At 39.5% G+C, this 20,044-nt stretch overlaps 1 protein-coding gene across 3 annotated transcripts in view; it reads right to left on the minus strand.

The window, feature by feature from the left end:
- CLCN1 (chloride voltage-gated channel 1) overlaps positions 1–20,044 on the minus strand; it is a 56,013-nt gene that overhangs the window by 30,816 nt on the left and 5,153 nt on the right. For all 3 annotated transcript variants that reach the window (XM_088138563.1, XM_088138564.1, XM_088138565.1), the window contains exons 2-4: positions 3,327–3,465; positions 1,306–1,437; positions 308–436 (exon numbers count right to left, since the gene is read on the minus strand). In XM_088138563.1, the coding sequence (XP_087994689.1) occupies positions 308–436; positions 1,306–1,437; positions 3,327–3,465 (400 nt within the window). The remainder of the gene's footprint in view (positions 1–307; positions 437–1,305; positions 1,438–3,326; positions 3,466–20,044) is intronic.

The following is a 20,044-nucleotide window of genomic DNA, read 5'->3' on the forward strand; positions in this document are numbered from 1 at the left end:
TGGATCTTCAATAATAAGAATGTATGGAAGGTATTAAAGAGTCCTATCTGCCTGCACCAAATCTCCCCTTGGTCTCCTTTCTCATGTGACAAACCATGGAGCCCTCATACTAGTTCAAAACAGAACAAGTTACATGGACATAAAAGAACACAGTGCTCCTTGACTGTGTACCCATTGTGCTATAAGAATAGGTGGTGGGTGGATGAACAGGCAGCCAGGGGACTACATCTATGACACAACTGACTGGTTGTGTAGTTTGGTCCTGAGATGAACAGAGATATCTTCCCACTACCCCTGGATTCCTCACCCACAGCCTGTGGAGAGACAAGCTGGCAGAAGAGGGCAGCAAAAAGGATAAGGATGAGGGGGTAGGTGACCCAGGCCAGGAACTGCATAGGGATGCTGGGGTGCATCTCTTTGTACATCCACTTGTAAGCTGTAGAGGAGAAATAATAATAGATGTGAGTTATTGTAGCACCTGAAAGGAACCCAAAGAACATGAATCCAACCCATAGCAGGAGTTGTCATTGGCCAGTCTCAAAGCCCTACCAGAAGGATAACCAAGCTTAAGGAGGCAGGGCCAAACTAAACTTACTTGTTGTAAACTGCCCAGAGTCGTTTCACGAGATGGGCAGTGACAAATTTAATGAATGAATGAATAAATACATAAATAAATAAATGAGGCAGGAACTTATTCCTATCTTGCTCAGCAGTCTTTCCTACACCAGTCTATATTTTCAAATGGCTTGTGTTCACAGAAGTTATAGGCAGGGTGGGACAGAAGAAACCAGCAGCAAGGTCTTTTCTTTTTGACGGAGTTTTGTCAGTTCAGGATCTGTGCAGGGTTCAATGAGGGCAGGATCATTGATTGGCCAGCCTGGAGGCAACCCGGACAGACACTGATTAGTCTCTATGATCAGCAGCGTCCCAACATCCACCCTAATGAACAAATGCAGCACCTTTTGAAGGTCGCTTCATTCCTCCTTTGGGTAGCAGATATTCACTAGGAATGAGAGATGCCTACCTGCCTGGTGGAAGACCCAGATCTTAAGAGGGAAAAGGACAGTGTTTGCTTTTAGGAAAGAAAACAAACAAGCAAACCTTCCATGACCAAAGCTGGCACCTTTCAGTCCATTGTGCTTTCAAGAAATTATTCATCTATCTACTCTGTCTTGTTTGACTCTGTATGTGCAATATTGTTAGGCTTTTAATTGGTTTCGGTTGTGAATGATGCTGCATTAATAATGAAACAGAGCAAGTATGTTTTGATGTTGTTGCATTTCTTCCGGGTGTGAACCGACCTACCTTGCAAGCTCTTGGCACTGGTGTAATCCACCCCCCAACTGACTAGTGCCATGACCAGACCCAGAAGAACCAAGAATATCCAGTCTTCTCCCAGCTTCTTCGTCACATATTTCTTGATACTTTTGGTACAGGCTGCAGAGAAGGAAGGTCTTTTAAACAGTAATATGAGCTACAGTACATTTTCAACCAAAGTTACCATTTTATAGTTCTATAAATCACACTGGGAAATGTATGACAGTGTAATAAATGTGTTGAATTTCTTCCACTGAAATCGAAAGGATAAGAGGACTTAAAGAATGCCAGATGGTGCCATTTCTTTCCAAACAGATGGAGATACATCTAAAGCTTGCATAAAGTCTGCTCCTTAATTCAGAGGCATTGAAGAACGTAAGCATCAGTAAATTCATCAGGATTAAAGTACCCTGGTGCATATTTTATCAAGCACGTGCTAGGTAACTAGTTGAAAACAGTAGGCTTAAAACAACAAAAGAAAAATAAACGTTTCCCATTTCACTTAACTGGCAAAAACTTACATTACTGTCCAATCTGAATTAGAAATAGTTACTTAGCCCACAGTGCTTTGAGTATGCAGGAGGAATACAGTAAACAAGATATGGTGTTATTTTTAATAGGCCATTAATTCCTACTCTTCAGCATTGCTAATATACGAGGCCCTTTGAGAATATGTTTGAATTACTGAATTATCTCAATAATTAACCTTTATGTATGCAGAAGTAGAATAATCATATATTGCCTAGTTTTCTTACTTTTTTTTTAAAAATCCAGGTATTCCACAGCTTCATACATCTACAACAAGCCATTCTTTGTATATGAGAAAGTGCTGGTTAATTGCTCAAGCTACCTTGTCAACCATTTCTCACTGGGAGAGAAGCCAAACTCACACAGCACTCTTCAGCTTTCTTTTAGAAATGTATTTAAGTGGCCATTTTTATTTGGAAGAAAAAGCAACCGTTTCTCCATCTGGAGTATGTTCTTAATCCTAATCAAGGTTCTGTGCCAGTTTCCCATCCAAAAACACCTTCCTTGCTGTTATTTGTGCCCCAAAGCACTGTTCACAGTACCCTGAGACTCAAAGAGAAGCTGGGGGGGGGGAGGCATGGGGTAGATGGACTGGCAGGAAAGCAGGACAGTGAATCGGGGGCCTGTACAGCTTTTTCTCCTTCAGATTCACAGTTTCAAATTCATGTTTAAGAATGCTTGGTACATGCACAATAAGTGTTTTCTTTATTTTCCCCCCAGCATGTTTTCAAACAGTTCCAGTGTCTGCTGAAACTTCTTAAAATCTGTTCAGTGCTCCTCAATGAAGTAATTAGTAACAGTAGACAAAGCTCCCTTCGCCTGCTTTTAGTTAGTTATGGAAAGAAATCAGTGTCCAACAGTGGACACAGAACAAGCAGAAATACTTTATTCTTCCAAATTCAACATGGCTTTGTCAAGGAAATACTTGAGAATGCTAGGGCATTTGTTATTCAAGAATGAGCTTCGCTTTTGCTCTACATGAACTACGATGTCCTATCATCCAAAAGCAAGCCTAATACTGCCCTGTTGTTGGATAGTTTCAGGAAATATTTCATCTTATTTGTGGGTAAGAGTCTTTGAGGAAGTGTGTCTGATGTTACTGATGTTCTCATTGAGAAAACCCGAGGGAAGAGATCTTGGAGTAAATGCTCATGTTCCCTTTCTCGATCCAAATGTCTCCCTGTCAAAACAGTTTTCATTCATGAAAAGGCCTTAAGATTACCACTGCATGTAGTGTGTAATTTGCCCTGAATGTACTCACAGCCACAATCACAGAGTTTTTTGTGATGCACAGTTGGAAGGTACATTGGTTTAAAATAGAAAAATTGAGAACTACAGAATTAAAGCATCAAAACATCCATTCTGTGATCTTCCTATTCCTTTCCATTTCTTCATCCCACACCGCATGCAATAAACTCCAGTTCAGTTTACCCCCAAGCTACTGTGAGCTTCTTGGAAGAGCAAGTTTCACTGGGGCTTACCATGATACTTAGAGTAGTTCTTCTCTTTGAGTTCAGCATGACATCTCCGCTTCAAGGGATCTTGAGACTTCTTACTCAGAAGTTCAGCTGCTTCCTTGTGGGAAAGACTGGGAAGCTGTTCAGTATATTGACCATAGAGCTGAGAGGAGAGTAATAGGCAGTCAAGACACTCCAAAGACAATATAGCACAAGACAGCCAGGTGCAACAAGATGCATGTTAATTGCTATGTCAAAATGAGGTACCTTTAATTATAATGCACAGTTGAATGTAAACATGATTCCAGGTCCCATGCAGTAAATAACATTCACTGAACCTAAACCAAGTACATTTTGCCCATAATCCTGATCATACTCAGAGCTAGTTCATACAAGTACATAAACCTCATAATGTTGCACCTGACAACTTGAAAGCGTGAATGTGAAATGGTATGGATGTTCTGCTGGTGGTAAAAGATCTGTGATAGCTCATTCGTGCATACATTTATTTTATTATTTCTTGCTTCAGTAATCATTGATGAATGATGAATCTGTGTGAACCAGTCTCAACTCTTGGAGAGATTTTTAATCCCTCCTGGTAGTTGTATGTGCTTTCAGTCTTCCAAATTGTTCATTACACAATACTGCTTATACAGTATTCTACAATAATACTGTTCTGGCTTACATACAAATTCGATTTAAGGACAGACCTTGGGAACGGAACTCATTCTTAAACTGGGGATTATCTGTAGTTGCACGTTGTGGATACAAAATGATGAGGTATCAGTCTACAAGCACTTGCAATGTATAGGTCAGATCTTATTTGAAGGACTGGGGCAAGTCCTTAACAATAATGCATGTTAATGCATTAGTGGACCCAATCTGAAAATAACCCAGATTATTTCTAGGCATCTATTGAGTGCTGAACTAATCTAATTAATGATTGTAAGAAGGAATGGTACTGGTATTAAAACAAAAAACAAAAAAAACCCTGCATGATACAGGTAGTACACTGTATATTCTATTATTTGAAAACTAGTGGCTGCAATATGGAGCCCCAAATACAGTGTCTCCAGGATTTCTCTGTCCATATATTTATAAGAAACTTATGTGTGACATATACAAGTAGAAGCTAGGCTAAATAATCTGTAGCATGCAGACAGCAAAAAGGTACTGTTGGTTTTCAAAGGGAAGGTATTTCTTATTAGCTCAAAACATGCCCTGACAAATAATGGGGAATAACATTAGCTTAACAGGCATTCAAATTCACAAGCAATGGGGAAGAATTAACTTCAGGTATTAATGTTTAAACAGATTAACACATTTATTTTACACACTCAAGCAAATAGCCATATGGAAACCAATTATTGTAATTATTTACATTTATAGAGGAGAAAGTGACTTCCTTAACATGCCCACTCCATAGTATTACAGTTATACTAGTATCTTACAATGGCTATGGGGAAGAAGAAAAGAGAAACATTTGTGAAATACAGCTTGGAAAGTGGCATTACAGAAATATTGGGTGGGATAGCTAAATGGATTAAGGCAAGCTCTGTTGCTGGTGGAGAAGTACAAGATGAGGAAACATTGCTAGATTTAAAGAGGAAACATAGAGAATTGTAAAGGTATGTGGGAATTACTTTGGGAGACAGGGGGAAGAGCCATAGCCAGGGCTGTGGATAAGAGGCAGCTGAGCCCGTAGTAGGAATGGAGGCATGGCAAATGTGTCAGAAGGGACCCTCCCTAGTTTCTTGGGCTATAAATGTGATGGGGGAGAAATGTACTTTTGGACTGGCAAGATTCTGCTAATATAACCTTGCAGAATTAGTCCATCTGGCCGTGCATCCATCTGGCCGTGCATCGTAGTCACAATGGAGGAAAGGTTGGTGAAGATGACGGAACTAGCAGAGATGGCAAAATGAACATGCTTGATTAGAGAAAGATCAATAGCTACATTTATTTGTGACTAAAACCCTTTATGGACTTTTTGCTGAAAAAAGAGAAAAATGAACTTGCGATTTATGGGTTTGAAGATTAGAAAAGGCAGACTATGGAAAGAAGGAAATTATGATGTAACCTTAGAGAGAAAGGGTAAAATATAACTATATCGACAACTGCTACCAAGAAGACCAGAATCTGCTTCTTTAGAATCTTTCTTTTCCTTTCCTTTCCTTTTTTTCTCCCTTTTCTACTTCATTTTCTATATTTCTTTTTCACTTTCTTATTACTTTTCTTTATTCTTCCTTAATTCAAAATTTGTACTGTTTTTAATTCTGTTGAAAAACTTCTTCAATAAAAATTATGTATGTATGTATGTATGTATGTATGTATGTATGTATGTATGTATGTATGTATAAAAGGCTAGGTGCCTGAAGCCTAATTTGAAAACTTCAAGAATTACATTGTATCCTAAGCATCACGGTATTTCAGTGATGGTGGGAAGAGTTAACCAAGTGTTGATCTGTTATAAGGTGCTCTCAGCAAGCTGATTAAAATTAAATTTGAAATAGCAAATGACCACAATTTGAATTGATTTGTTTTATATCCCTCCTTTTGTCTAGGAGATCGAGATGGCACGCATAGCACTCCCTCCTTCTATTTTTCTCCACAATATCAGTCCTATGCGGTAGATTGGAATGAGAGAAAGTGACTGGCCCAACGTTACTCATTGAGCTTCTGTGCCAGGAGGTGAACTAAGTTCCCTGATGCCCGCTCAACACGATACCAGTATATCATACTGGCTCTTAACAGCTACTTCAATATATCAGATATCTCACAATTTCTTTTCTTGACTACTAAAAATACTAATCTCAAAGTCAGAAATACACAGGAAGAACATGCTTCCTCATAGGCATCAGATTCAATCACAATCTACCTGTCATGCCATCCGGCCCACACTAATCAGCATGTTATGGGGTATCTTGTCAAATACTTTGACGAAGTTTGCTGAAATTAAGATATATTATGCTTATAGAATTCTCACACTCTAAGGAAGTTGCCATATCATAACATGAGATAAGATTAATGTTGCAAGATTTGTCCTTGATGAACCTATCTTGACTTCTGGTAATTACCTCACTCTTTTTAAGGTTCTCACAAATTGATCTCTTTATTGTCTGCTCTAGAATCTTCCCGGGATTCAATGTCAAACTGGTTTGTAGTACGTTATATATTCCTTCCCCACTTTTTGGAAGGTAGGGGCAACATTCATTCTCCTTCAGTTCTGGCACTACATCAGTTCCCCAGGATTTCTCTAAGATACTACATGAAGATTTGCCAGACCATCAACATGTTCCTTCAATACCACAGGATGCAATTCATCTGGTCCTGGAGAGGTTTAAATTCATTCAAAGTAAGTAGGTATTCCACAACCATGGTTCTATCAATCTCAAGCTTTCATTCTCCCCCTTCACCCTGCCTTTTACAATTTCCTGGTGGAACACATAGTTTTGTGCTAGAAAAGACTGAACCAAATTACAAGTTGAATAGCTCTGCCTTTTCTTGTTACCTGTTAGCATTTTGCCATCTTTATTGAGCAGCTGATATTCTGGTTCTTTTATTTTCCTTTGAAGATACCAAAAGAATCCCTTTTTGTTATTCTTAGAATCCTTCAACAGCCTCAGCTCATTCTGCACTTTCACTTTCCTGACACCAGCTCTACAGTTCTGGGTTACCTGATGGCACTCTTCCTTTGTGGGCTGCCCTCTTTCAGTTTCCCTCTCTATGTAGCTTTTTTTTTTTTTTCTTTTGGTTTTCAGATCTTCACTAAGCTTTTTTGGGTTGTCATGTGGACTCCTGCGATTCTCCATTTTATTTCCTCAATGGAATTGTTTGCAATTTTACTTTTACCTTCCTTATGGACTCTTATACCTTTGAGTTCCTTTTCCCATTAGCTTCTTCTGCCATGTGATCCTACTTATCATTACTTTATGAGTTTATGGCACCTACTCTTTGAAGTCCAAGATCCGTGTTTGCCTACACTTAGTTTCAGAAATCAAGGCCTCCAGCATTATGTGGTCACTTCATCACATTACTGCTATTTCTGTTTCCTCAATTAAATCCTCCCTGTTAATTAGTATCAAGTAGTTGATCTTTTTGTGCCTTCCTTAACCCTCTAAAATAGAAAACTCTCAGAAAGACAAGTCAAGAATTTGCTGGAAAGACCAGGCTTGGCAGAATTGCCTCCCAACAAATCTTAGGATATTACATGTCTCCATCCTTGCAATTTCATGCCTCTTTGACAGATTTCCAATGTTATTTCAGAAGGCATCTTTAACATCTTATGCTTGGCTGAGATTGTAATACTGTAGACACCAACAACAATATTTTTTTAACATACAGTGCAACTTCTCCCTTTCTGTTGCTTCTGTTCCTTTTGAACAAATCTGAATCTTTCAGTTGCTGTATTCTAGCCATGGGTGTCATCCTACCAGATCTCAGATATATCAATTAGATAATGTTTTCCCTTCAAGCTCATGCTATTTATTTCCCGTACTCTGAGCAGGCCCAGTTTCAATCCTCCTTACTTCTGAGTTTTGTTTCCAATCCCACTCCAAGTTTCAGTTTAAAGCCCTCCCAATGAACCTTGCCATGCTATTGCTGCACACATTATCAACAATACATGTGCAGTACAATCTATCCTGTGCCAGCAGTCAGTCATCTTGATAACTCAGACCATGGTCCCAGGAATCCCACCCATCCCTTCACCACCATTTGCATACAGTCATTGACTACTAGTATTCTTATTTCCCTTTCCAGACTTCTTTCATAGAATGGAAGGATGGATAAAACCCTATTGTCTGCCCTCCAAGATTTTCCAAATCTTTGCTGACATGGTTGTAGCTGTTCTTCACAGTATAACATGTCCCCACATATATCAGCAGGAAAGGATCACTGTCAGTCTTGGAAATTGTGACATGAGCGCAGCTCACTCTTTGTACAATTTTTCAGAAAAGGATGAAATTGACAGTAAAATATGCTAATTGTTTTTAGATGTGGAAACAAGTCATATTGCAGATACATATGTGTGCATAGCAAATTATGCAATATATGATACAGGGTGACATATATAACAACCAGACACAATGTTTTTAAATACTCAGAAGTAGCACTGCTTCCTTTATCATAATACTTCTGTACATAAAGCTCTTGCTTGTCTTCAATTCTTCTTCCTACCATTTGTAGAATGATACTATGACCGTGGCCTCAATCAAGATATAGGGACCTGCTTCTTAAAATGGGAAGAGAAGAAGTCTGCTTCTGAACAGCATCAGATTTTGAGAAGGCTGGTGGAGGATATGGAATGTGTTGTGTTGAGTTTGGGGAGAGTGGGGACAATTTGTCCATTCACCAAAATGACTCTTTCCAAGGATACTTTACATTCTTCTGGATTTCCTAGTGGCTTTTGATATTACTGACTATAGGCCTTCTGATGGTGCTGAGCCTTGGGGTCCTATTTTGAAGTGTTTCTGCTCCTTCCTGTTGGTATGGGCCTGAAGGTATCATGGGGGAGGACTATTCAATACCTAGGTCATTGATCCAAAGGGTTCTATCTTGTCTCTATGCTGTTTAACATCTACATGAAACTAGTAGGATAAAGATCATCCAGAGTTTTAGAGTGGGATATCATTGGTATGCTGATAGCACCCAGCTATACTCCTCCCTACCATCTAACTCCAAGGAAGCAATGAGTATCCAAGAATATTATGCTATTTCAGTAATGGGATGGATGAGACAAAACATCCTGAAGCTAAATCCAGACATGTTGGAGACCTTCAACTCCTTGGAGGAAAGTAGGACTTAAAGTGGATGAACAAACTAGTAAAAGCACTTCAATAGAGAGTGACTATTCATAGACCAAAAAAAAAAAAAAAAAATTGTCCAGCCTTCTTCAATTTGTGCAATAAGCTACCAACTCACAGCCAACAGATTCAGCTCTAGCTCTGTAATAGCCAGTGTTTGTGCACAATCTATCCCCTAATGCAGTGTTTCTCCACCTTGGCAACTTGAAGATGGGTGGACTTTGACTCCCAGAATTCTGGGAGTCGAAGTCCACCCATCTTCAAGCTGCCAAGGTGGAGAAACACTGCCCTAATGGTTTAAGTGAGATTTGAACTACAATGAAATAAAAAGAGAGAAGTAGGGCATGAGAAATGTCTTCTCTAGCAAAAGAAGGCTTTAATGTTCTATCCGCACTCTTGTTTCATTTACCATTCATTCATTCATTCATTCATTCATTCATTCATTCATTCATTCATTCATTCATTCATTCAGTTTCTATAGCCACCCATCTCAATCCAAGTGACTCTTTGTTACTTCTGTTCAGGGATGCAAAAAGAGAGATAATATGCTGAGCACAGCTTGCAGCATAGGCAAAAGTATGAACCACCCTGGGCTATGGACCAGACTGGAAAAAAGACCTTAGCAAACCACTTCCGTGACATTCCACAAAGCAATGTGGATGTGTCCAGGTACCTGGTGGGGGCTGAGCTCGAATCAAGGGAAACTTTATCTATTTCTTAATCTTCCTTGAAGCAGCACCTTGGATCAAGAAGGTTCCACCCCACTTTACTCTTTTTTATACAGATACAAATTGCGGCCAAGTCAATTTCTGACTGATGGTATCTTCCTTCTCTCAGCGAGTTTTGGGGCCTGGGGAATTTCTTTGAAAATACCCAGGCCTTGAACACATGCCCTTCAGTAACCCAGGATAGGTTACAGAATGCTCACTTGAAGCTCATCTTCCCCCACCTTCCCCCTTGAAGATCTTGAGAATTCACACCTCCAGCACATTGACCCCTTCTCCCTCCCTGGACACACATGCTCTCCAAAGGCCTAAGGAGGGAGGAGAACGGGCAGCGCTTGGATCAGCAGAACAAGACACTGCGGCCACCACAGCTGCTGCCGCTGCCGCTCCTGAAAAGCAGCTCAGGCAGACCTGAGAGAAATCAAGCCCAGGCCTGCTGCATCTCCTATGAAGAATGGGAAGGGAACAAAATAAATCAACCAGAAGCAGGAAAGCTGCCCGGGTGGGATTGTGAGCACAGAAGCTCTGAGCAGGTAAAACATTAGGCACATAAATGCATAGCTGCTTCTTTGCTTTCTTTCCTCACCATATTAAACAAATAAATTTAAAAACATTAAAACTTATGACAGAGACTTTAATATGCAATTTATACATGAGGGGGTTAGTAATGAGTTATTGCAAACATATACGTATCCCCCATTTACAACAGTTTCCAGCCCTTTTTTGTATACCAGAAACAGCAATGCTGGAGAGATTTAACATTACTCTAATACTTAATTTAGTGCCAGGCTATATGTTTAGAAATAAAATGGTAGGGTCTCACCAATGTTTCCTTGATGAAAGCAGGAGACATTTTGGTGCAACTATATACATTCTCATACTAAAGGTATGCATATCGGCTTAGACCACATGTACATACCCACACTCACACACATGAGACTACAACTACGCACTCCTAAAGGCTTTTTTCCCCTGACACCCTCTGCAATTTTCTCTGTAGCAGCTTGTCCTAGAGTGTAAACTATACCTGAATTAGGAAGCTAATCATAATATTTTCTTTTTAACAACTTAAACAAGTTTAATAAAATATTTAATCACCCCGTTTTTAAAAATTAAAGTATTTTTAAATTGTTGTTTATCAAATGTCATAATATTTTACTGAATAAAGCAATAAGAATAGCACCTAATAAAGAAATACACCGATGAAACAGTTTCAGTAAAAACCAGTACAAGCAGCAGCATAAATCAAAGGCCTTCTTAAAAAATAGTGGTCTTCAACCGTCTCTGGGGGGGGGGGGAGCGATAAGGCAGATAAATGAACCTCTCAAAAGATTGCAGTTGCAAAGTATTGGTGCAGCCACAGAGAAGGCTCTGTGATTCATAGATGCTAATCTGGTTCCCCCATGGCATCCAATGTAAGTAGGATGTTCTCAGACAATCAGAAATGTTAGACAGGGAAGAGTTCATACAAGAACAGAACCCATTCCCTGAGATACTTAGCATCCAACTAGAATTTTGCTTTCTAACAGTTTTTAAGTTACCATATCTGAAATACTGCCCATGAAATGCAATCCTTATCTTGTGGAGTCCTTGGTGCTCTCTGAGCTTGGTTGTTTGCTTGCAAACAGTTGCTTGCAGACATTTCATTACCCAGTTAGGTAACATCATCAGACTCGCATGGATGATGTTACCAGCTGGATAATGAAACATCTACAAGCAAACAACCAAGCTCAGAGAGCACCAAGAACTCCACAGTTCAACCCTGAGCTCCAGATATTCTCTTCTATTGGAATAATTATCTTGCATAATAGAACATTTAATAGCAATGTTTCCAAATCTAGTGTGCCATCTTCCCCACACCTTCCATTTTGGAAAATGAAGCCCAAGATAGCATTTCCTATGTACTGCACAAGGCTGTCATGCCCTATCTTTAGGCAGGAAGGGCTGCCTGAAGTTGCAGGTCTCCATGTAGCTCTTGAGTCCCTTTTTTATCCCTGAATTCCCTCTTGAGGCAGGAAACGCATAACAGTTGTTGTATAACACAGAGACCTCAAACTCCACTAAAATCAGGGGAAGAACCCAGCCCTGTTCAATTTGCAATATGGCTCCCAGTTGCCAAAATATTGGTCCCATTGTTCTGACTTAGAACAGCCCTCTTCAAAGAGGCCCCGTTAGCATAAAACCAATTTATTCCATGAAGTTGAACTGTTATGACTTTCTCAGCTGTCCGCCCTTGCAGAATATTCTTATTCAAAATAAGACTTCTATTCTTCCCAGTTGTGATTGTTAGAGGTTTTCTGCTTTTAATTTCATTGGTTTGTTATTTCTTTTTTATCTGAGCCAAAAAGGGTTGTTCATTTAGAATTATATCTCTTGTGAACGAAAACCAGCACTTATTTCTTCATAAAAATGTATCATGCACAAAAAATATGACTCTGGAGAGGAACTTCATATTTTGTCCTGATTCAATAATTGGTTAGAAAATAAAATTAAAAAATAATTAACAAGCATTCCCACCACATCTAGTGCAATTCTATCGATATCTGTCTCATCATGAATCATTTTTTTCATGACTCCAGTCTTGAGCAGCAGCCAGCAATCTTCACTGAGAAGAAAGGAAACCTCTAGTAGAAACTCCAGGTCCTAACACCACCCTGGAGCAGGATCCAATCAGCTACGAACCCCTTGAGCCGTTGACTTCCAAGCTAGGAATCTCAAAGCCTGCATCCTGGGATAAATTAATCCCTTTTACATTTATAAGTGTATTGCTGTAACCACAGGTCATAACATATGGCACGCCATAAAATACAATAAAATAACAATAAGATAGTAAAATTATAAAATAAAGTAATAAAAGAAGTTTATTAAGTAATAAAGAAGTTAAGTTCTTAGCTGTAGCTTTGGCTTTATTTTGCTGTAACCTTTTTACATCTAATACTTCTTTTATTACTTTATTTTATAATTTCACTATCTTATTATTTTATTGTATTTTGTGGCACGTCATATGTTATGACCTGTGGTTACAACAATAAACTTATTTACTTACTTACTTTTACACTTAGGAGCCTCACACATACTAGTGACTGTCAATTAGCACTAGCAATGGACAGATGGGAAACTCCAGGCCAAAGGATTCCTCCTTTGAGGGTCTTAATTCTTCAGAAAGAAGATGGAGCCAAGAAGTAATTGTCCAGCTCAAGAAGTAACAAGGACCCCATTGAGCATCAGATGTCATCAGACTAGGTTTTCTGTATGGCACATCCAAGGTGCTGAAACTCCTGTATGATTCTACCTATTATGTCCCTGACTGAGCCACCTTGAGGCATCAGTCATGCTTTATGGACACCTACAGGTAGAGAGAAAAGAGCATTTCTGCTTCTAACTCAACTCAGCAAACCTTCCACAGTCCACTTCTGCTAGTCTATACATATTTGTGTGTACTATTTCAGCCACACAGCGTAGAGTAAGAAATAAGCTTATCTTTGCATGTGTTCCATGTAACACCTATAATGTGTCCATTTACTCGGTTGCCCATGAAAATCTCTTCTCCATGCTTTTCCTGAGCCAGTTTTGGTTTGTTTTTACTGTGTTTAATGAACGACTTGGACATGCTGCCAAATTAATCACTAGGCAAGACTTCAACTGCCTGTCATTTTCACTTCCCAGAACGCCTCTGGGCACCACCTGCCGGGAATCATCCATCAAGGAAGAAGCCCACACAAAAACCAGCTGGCCATTTATAAACAGGAATACATCTGAAAATAAGTTCACCCCCTTCCATCTGAATACAGCTTACTTGAGCATTATATCCTGTGCATCAATTCTGCCTCATCTTAAAGGCTCCCCAGAACTACTGCTGGAGATGTTCTTAATTAGGACTTCCTTGAGCCCAAGGCTGATGCCCCCAAGATCTGATGCCTATCAGATGAGTTAGGATCACACTGGGAATTCTGGGATTTGCACCCCCAGTACATCCCAAGGTGCCATAAAGCTGGATAAAGCTCCCATAAGGTATGAGGTTCTTTGAACATATGTGCTCATTACAGAATATTTCACATGCCATGGTGAGTTTCTTTCATTGTTGAATTATTTTGATTCTTAAAAGTTTTTACCTAATCTTTCCCCATAATTATCTTCTCCACTTTGTTTTTATCTTTTTTGACTCCAGGATTTGATCATTTAAATAGCATCTTAACTTCAAAGAACTTGACAATATTCACTGACTAGTACAATACATCTCTTACCAGGCTTTAAAACAGAAATGAGCAAAGCTTTTGGAATGGAGGGTTGCATTCCTCAAAGGATGTAGTTGGGGGACACACAGCATCACTAAGGGATGAGACTAGAGGTAAAACTAAGGGAGGCCAAAGTTCTGTTTTGCATGCCATTGCACACACACACCCCGAAAAGCAAATCCATGCTACATGAGTGATCTTTGACCCCCAATTATCTCCAAATGGCAAGGAGTTCATTTGCATAGTGATATTCCAACTGCACCCATTCTTGCTGGTTGGACCTGTTATGCCTTGGCTACATCCTGACTTGACTGCTGCAAAGTGCTGTACTTGGGTTACACTTGAAAGGTGTCCAGAAAGTTCAGCTGGTATAAAACACAGCAGATGGAATATTAACTGGTGCACAATACCAGGTCCATATTGTTCCCTTGTTAAAAGATCTGCATTTAAGATGCTGGCTTTAACTTTTAAAGCTCTAAATAGCTTAGGACCTGATTACCTGAGGCAGTCACTTATTTTATTACAAGCCTCACTGAATTCTAGAATCAGCAGGAGAGATTGTCCTAACAATGCCCTTAATTTAGAAAATCTGCTTGGTGGACAGACACCCACAGGAAGTCTTCTTCTATGTTCAGAAGACATTTTTCCTGTGGGTGGACAGATAACCACAGGAAATACTTCTTCTCCATAGTCCACTGGAGTGGATGATTGTATTAAGTCTAACAAGTAGTAGTAGTAGTAGTAGTAGTAGTAGTAATGCTCTCAAGCACAAAATGCACTTCACTGGGATCTGTGTTCTGCCCTCTTTCTGCTTTTGGGGTGCAAACTGAGACTTCCTATTTAGCCAGTTAACTCAATCTAATAATTTTAACTGTATTAATGTTATTTTAAATATTCTTGTTTTATTTTGTTGATGATGTAAGCTACTTTGAGTGCTCAGTGGACAGAAAGGCAGGATACAAATTTGGTGGTGATGATGATGATGATGATGATGATGATGATGATGTGGCTGATGACAATGACAACTGTTGTCCTCAAGTGCAGGGGAGAACAGGGTTGGAGACAGATTTCACTGCTCATCCAGATGGCTTGTGCAAATGGAATGAGAACATTTTTGTGTCCTTTTTGTGTTCTGTCTCAGAATGCAATAAGGCTGAAGTACCAAGTGGCCATGTGATCTATTGCTCTCTTTGGTTAGCCTTCTGAGAGCTGCTAGGAGATGCTGTGGCATCTGAAATCAGAGGGTCAAGAGGAGAACACACCAATCCCAGCAGCCTTCTCCTTTTTTTCCCCACTCCCCTGGTGATTGCAAGGGATGGCAGAATCAGTAGCTGGGGGAAATGTGGGAAATTGTCATGGCAGGAGCACAGTTGAGTGTCCTGCAAACAGCAGCAAATCAGGAATATTAACTTAACACAAAACCCTCAGATACTACTATGCTGCCTCATCATGGCAGAGGGCATTCCTGGGAGAAGTGAACACAGAATGCCAGAAGTATATGTCAAAAGTATGTACTCCTAGCAGGGTCACTCAAGGCATGAAGGTCATCCCAACTGCTCATCTAAAGCAAGCAGACACTTAGATCAGGCAGCAATGATATAGGAAGATGCTGGAGGCAAATATTCACTTTAGTGACAATGGCAAAGGCACAATTTCATACTGCACAGGAGAAGGCAATGGTAAATCACTCTTGTATTTTACCACATGGATAGACAAAATAGAACAAGCTCAAGTTATCATAGTCTGGACACGTACAAAGACCCAGCTCCCCTGAGAAGTCCATAGTTCTGGAAAGGGTGGGAGGAAAAAGAAAAAGAGGACAACGAGCAGCAAGGTGGATAGACTCAATTACAGCAGCAATGGATGTACCAAAGGAAGATCTGAAGGCCTGTTGGTTAAGATCATGTGTGGAAGATCTGAAGGATTGAGTAGGGGACAGATTGTCCTGGAGAAGATCTAACTACATGGTCACTAACAGTCAACACCAATCTGATGGCACGTAATCATAAAAATCTAACAGAAATGCTATAAGTCTACATTGGATTTTGCAGTGTAAACTTTTACAACAAGTAATTGGGGAAAATATGCATCTCACCAACCAGGCAAATCTACATCTCATTTACTTATAGGACTAGTAGAAATTGCTAGAGAAAATACAGGCAGAACAAAAGCAATAACTGTGGCAAATGTGAACAGTGTCCTTTTGTCCTTGGATGCTTTGCAGCTATGTCATTCATAGATACTAGGATGACTTTTCCTAGCCATCATTACTGCCAGAGTAGCACAATAAAAAGATTTTGCCTGTGTCTCTTCAGTCTCACTGTGAGTCTTCAATCAAATTATTTCCTGATCTGCTCCACAGCATAGAATGTAGGGGGCCAACTGGACGGAGCTCAGTGGGAGACAGTGCATGAGGGTCGTGATGTCTATCTTCTAAGTGATATTCCACCAGAAATGAAGGCACCTGCAAAAGTGCCAGTGAGAAACTTAGTAAGTGTTCTTAAAGTCCAATAGGTGGAGAAGGATGGTCATCACCAGCCTGAGCATCAGCAAAAATTGATCTGAATATGACAAGGAAATTGACAAAACACCTCTAGAACTTCCAACTCACTGTTTGAATCTGATGAGAAAATCAGTAAGAGTGTGTAACCTCCAACATGTGTTGGAGACATGACACGTTAGCCATTCAAGATAAAAAGTGACACAGTGATCTCTCCCCAGCCCCCCCAAAATTAACATCTTGGAGGTCCTCAGCACTAATACTGGCAGGAAGAATGTTAGAAGCTGGATGATCAGTATATTACTAGAATACCTACCTTGTTCCATAAGCCCAACACAAAGAAGTACTCAGAATTGAAGATCATCTGCCCTCAAAATCTGGAGAAAAATACAGTTTCCCACTGAAACCACAGCAACACTTTCTCCCTAGCCCTCAAGCCTGGGTGACTATTTTTTAAATGAATTTCCCTTTTTGTCAATGTTAATTTTATAAATTTAAAACATGCGGTTAAATAGCTTTTTCAGAGATTTATTATATTTTTTTTTAATTGCATATTGACATATAAATCTCACCCAATCCAATTATCCCTTCTACACCAAAACCTCTGAATGCAGCCCCAAAAGTAGAGGACACAGAAAATTATGTTTGCCAGTACTGAACATCAGGCTAACGCTCTCCCCTCCAAGTAGACTCTGATACTAACAAGCTTGAAAGAGGATTTTCCAGTATGATGTGATGCCAAGAGGCAGGCATCGGGCCAAAAAGGCCCTGAAAAATTTCTGGAGAGCAGCTGGGGAGCCCGACCTGAGGAGGAAGATTAAACAAGCTGGCTAAATGATGACTAAGAAGCAATATGATATTGCTTCAGATATCTGAAGGGTGTAAACATCCAATAGGGAGAAGCCAAACTGCTGAGTAAAATAAATGAAAAACAAGACAAATTGCATTATTCCAAAAGCAACCAAGCCCTCATTCCTCATTATGGAAACAGAACTACAAAAGAGAGCTACACCAGAAGGCTGAGCAAACCCATGAGTCTACTCTCAGCTACAACTGATGACGATCTTACAAGGATCTCTGTTGAGGCTACTATTCTTGTCTTGGAAGCTGCTTGGAATAGTCAACACACAAAGCTAAGACTCCTTTTCCTTATCGTCAGACGGGGGCTTTGCTGGACCCTTAAAAAATTTGGAGAATGATGCAATTCAGAAGTTGCTTTAAGTAGGACAATATTCTGCAAGAGAGTTAAAAGCTGAAAAATCCTAATAAATCACATCATTTTCGACCCAATTCTACATGTATTCAATTAATTTGCACCTCAGCTTATATCACTCCAGACAAGTAATTCCTTTTAATTAGCTCCCCAATAGACAACTCACACAAGTCTGTTTCAAATCAAACTTCCTTCTAAGCTGGAGGAATGAAAAAAAAACTACATTTACCTTTACACACAGGGATTATGTCATGACACCACGTGGCAAATTGGACTAAACTAATGGCTATATTGTATGTGAGATTTTGAATGCACTCTCCCATGGTTTTGTTTATGATATATGTTTTTAATGTTTTTTAAAATAGTTTTTAAGGCTCTGTTTTTTAATTGTTTTGTTTCAATTGTACATCACGCAGAGTCACATCCATGAGATGGGTGGCTATATAAATTTGAAAAATAAATAAATTTGAAAAATAAATAAACTATGTGAGACATTACTGCGGGTAAGAGGAAAATCAATGTAAACATTCACATGAGCTATAATGTTACACACAACGGGTTATGGCTTCGTCTATCATGGCTCTGAGGAATATAGAAAAGACTTGAGTATCAACATAGTGCCTTACACACTTAATGCACACCCACACATGGTAACATGCTATTAATTCCTAGGAAGATGGCTGATGCCAGTGAGGAAGGGAAATCTTTCACTAACAATTGTCTATCGGCAGGATTTTTCAGTATCATTTCACTTCCCTGACCTTGCAAGAAGTCCAACATACTGTTTCACAAAATGTATGATCAAAGAAATGTATGTGTTGAAAATTAACAGTTCCTTAGATTATGCAGACATGCCGTGTAAACCCAAACAAGTATTTACAAAAGTTATTTTAATCCATAGTCATACATGCCATCTTGCACAATACACTAATTTTTCACAGTACACTCAATATATGAAACTTAACTACAGAATGATTCTTGCCCAAATAAACTCAAGGCTAGAAGCATAAAACATCTTATCCCTGATCAAGCTTCTACCAGAGTTGCATTCCTTTTTTATCATCTGAACTCCATGAAAGACATTACAAAAATCAAGCTTTCAGTATGGATCAGGACATTGCAAGGGATAGTGTGATGGTTTTGAAAATCTGAAACAAAGCCTAAATGATCTCTTGCCTTCTGGATGGCTGTTTTTTGGCCAGTTGTTATAATAGAAGTATTCTCAATCTAGACTCTTCCAGCTATGTTAGACCTGGTCCCATAATTTCTAATTGCTATGGCCAGCTTCACTATTTGGGGAATTGTCCAAAACATCTGGAGAGCATCAGCTTTGGAAAGGCTACTGTAAGACTGGAACAACACTCTGCACTCAAGGACAAATAGGCAGAAGGAAAGATGTAACAAATGAAACAAAATCTTCAGGCACAAAATATACTCATCCACACCGCTTCTATAAAATAACTGAAATATGATATTCATTATATGTAATATGGATCTTTTCCTTTAAAGGCATAAAATGCCTGCCCTTTTTTCTGCACTAGATTGTTATCTTCCACACAGAGGCCTCTGACATTCTGTATGACAGGGAGAAAAGAATCATGACGCTGCCCTCTGATTCTTAAAACATCCAGGGCAGACATTTCAACCACCATGCACATTAAAGCATTTTCCCAAAGTATCATGCACTGGTACCATCAAGTGTATAGAACATTTATTCAGAATTCAGTGCTGGATATTCATACATCCTAAATGCTTTTTAATGCTAGTCATACCAGATAAGTGTGAACTGAGATGGCCTGAATCAAATCTTGTAGTTTCTTTCTATATTATCTTCATGGCCCCAGTTTGATTATTGTGGGTGTTATGATACAAGTCAATAAAATACTGATTCAGTGTATCAAAGTGAAATATATACTTTTTTCTTATGCCTTACTTTTACTTCTTGGCTGACATTGTATTAAGCAGTCTGATCCAGAACACCTTCCATACTCCCCAAAGTCCACTCTACCTGGATATGGTTGAGGGCCTTCTCCTGGTAGTGCATGTCATCTCCAGTCCCACCAGTCTCATATGCTGCCTCAGATGGGATCCCATAATTGGTGCAATTGTCATAATGGATGTAGTCATATTGGGGGGCACCGCCCCACAGCGCTGTATCCTTCTTGATCCTAGCTTTCTTGAACTCTGAATGCTCCATAGCTCAACTTTTGGTGAGGTGGGACAAGGACACTGCAGAAGAAACACCAAGCCCCCCTAACTTATTAG

Source organism: Python bivittatus, unplaced genomic scaffold (genome assembly GCF_059951505.1).
Source record: "Python bivittatus isolate LINGU-HERP-01145 unplaced genomic scaffold, Pbiv_v1 ctg000270_np1212, whole genome shotgun sequence".
Lineage (NCBI taxonomy): Eukaryota > Metazoa > Chordata > Lepidosauria > Squamata > Pythonidae > Python > Python bivittatus.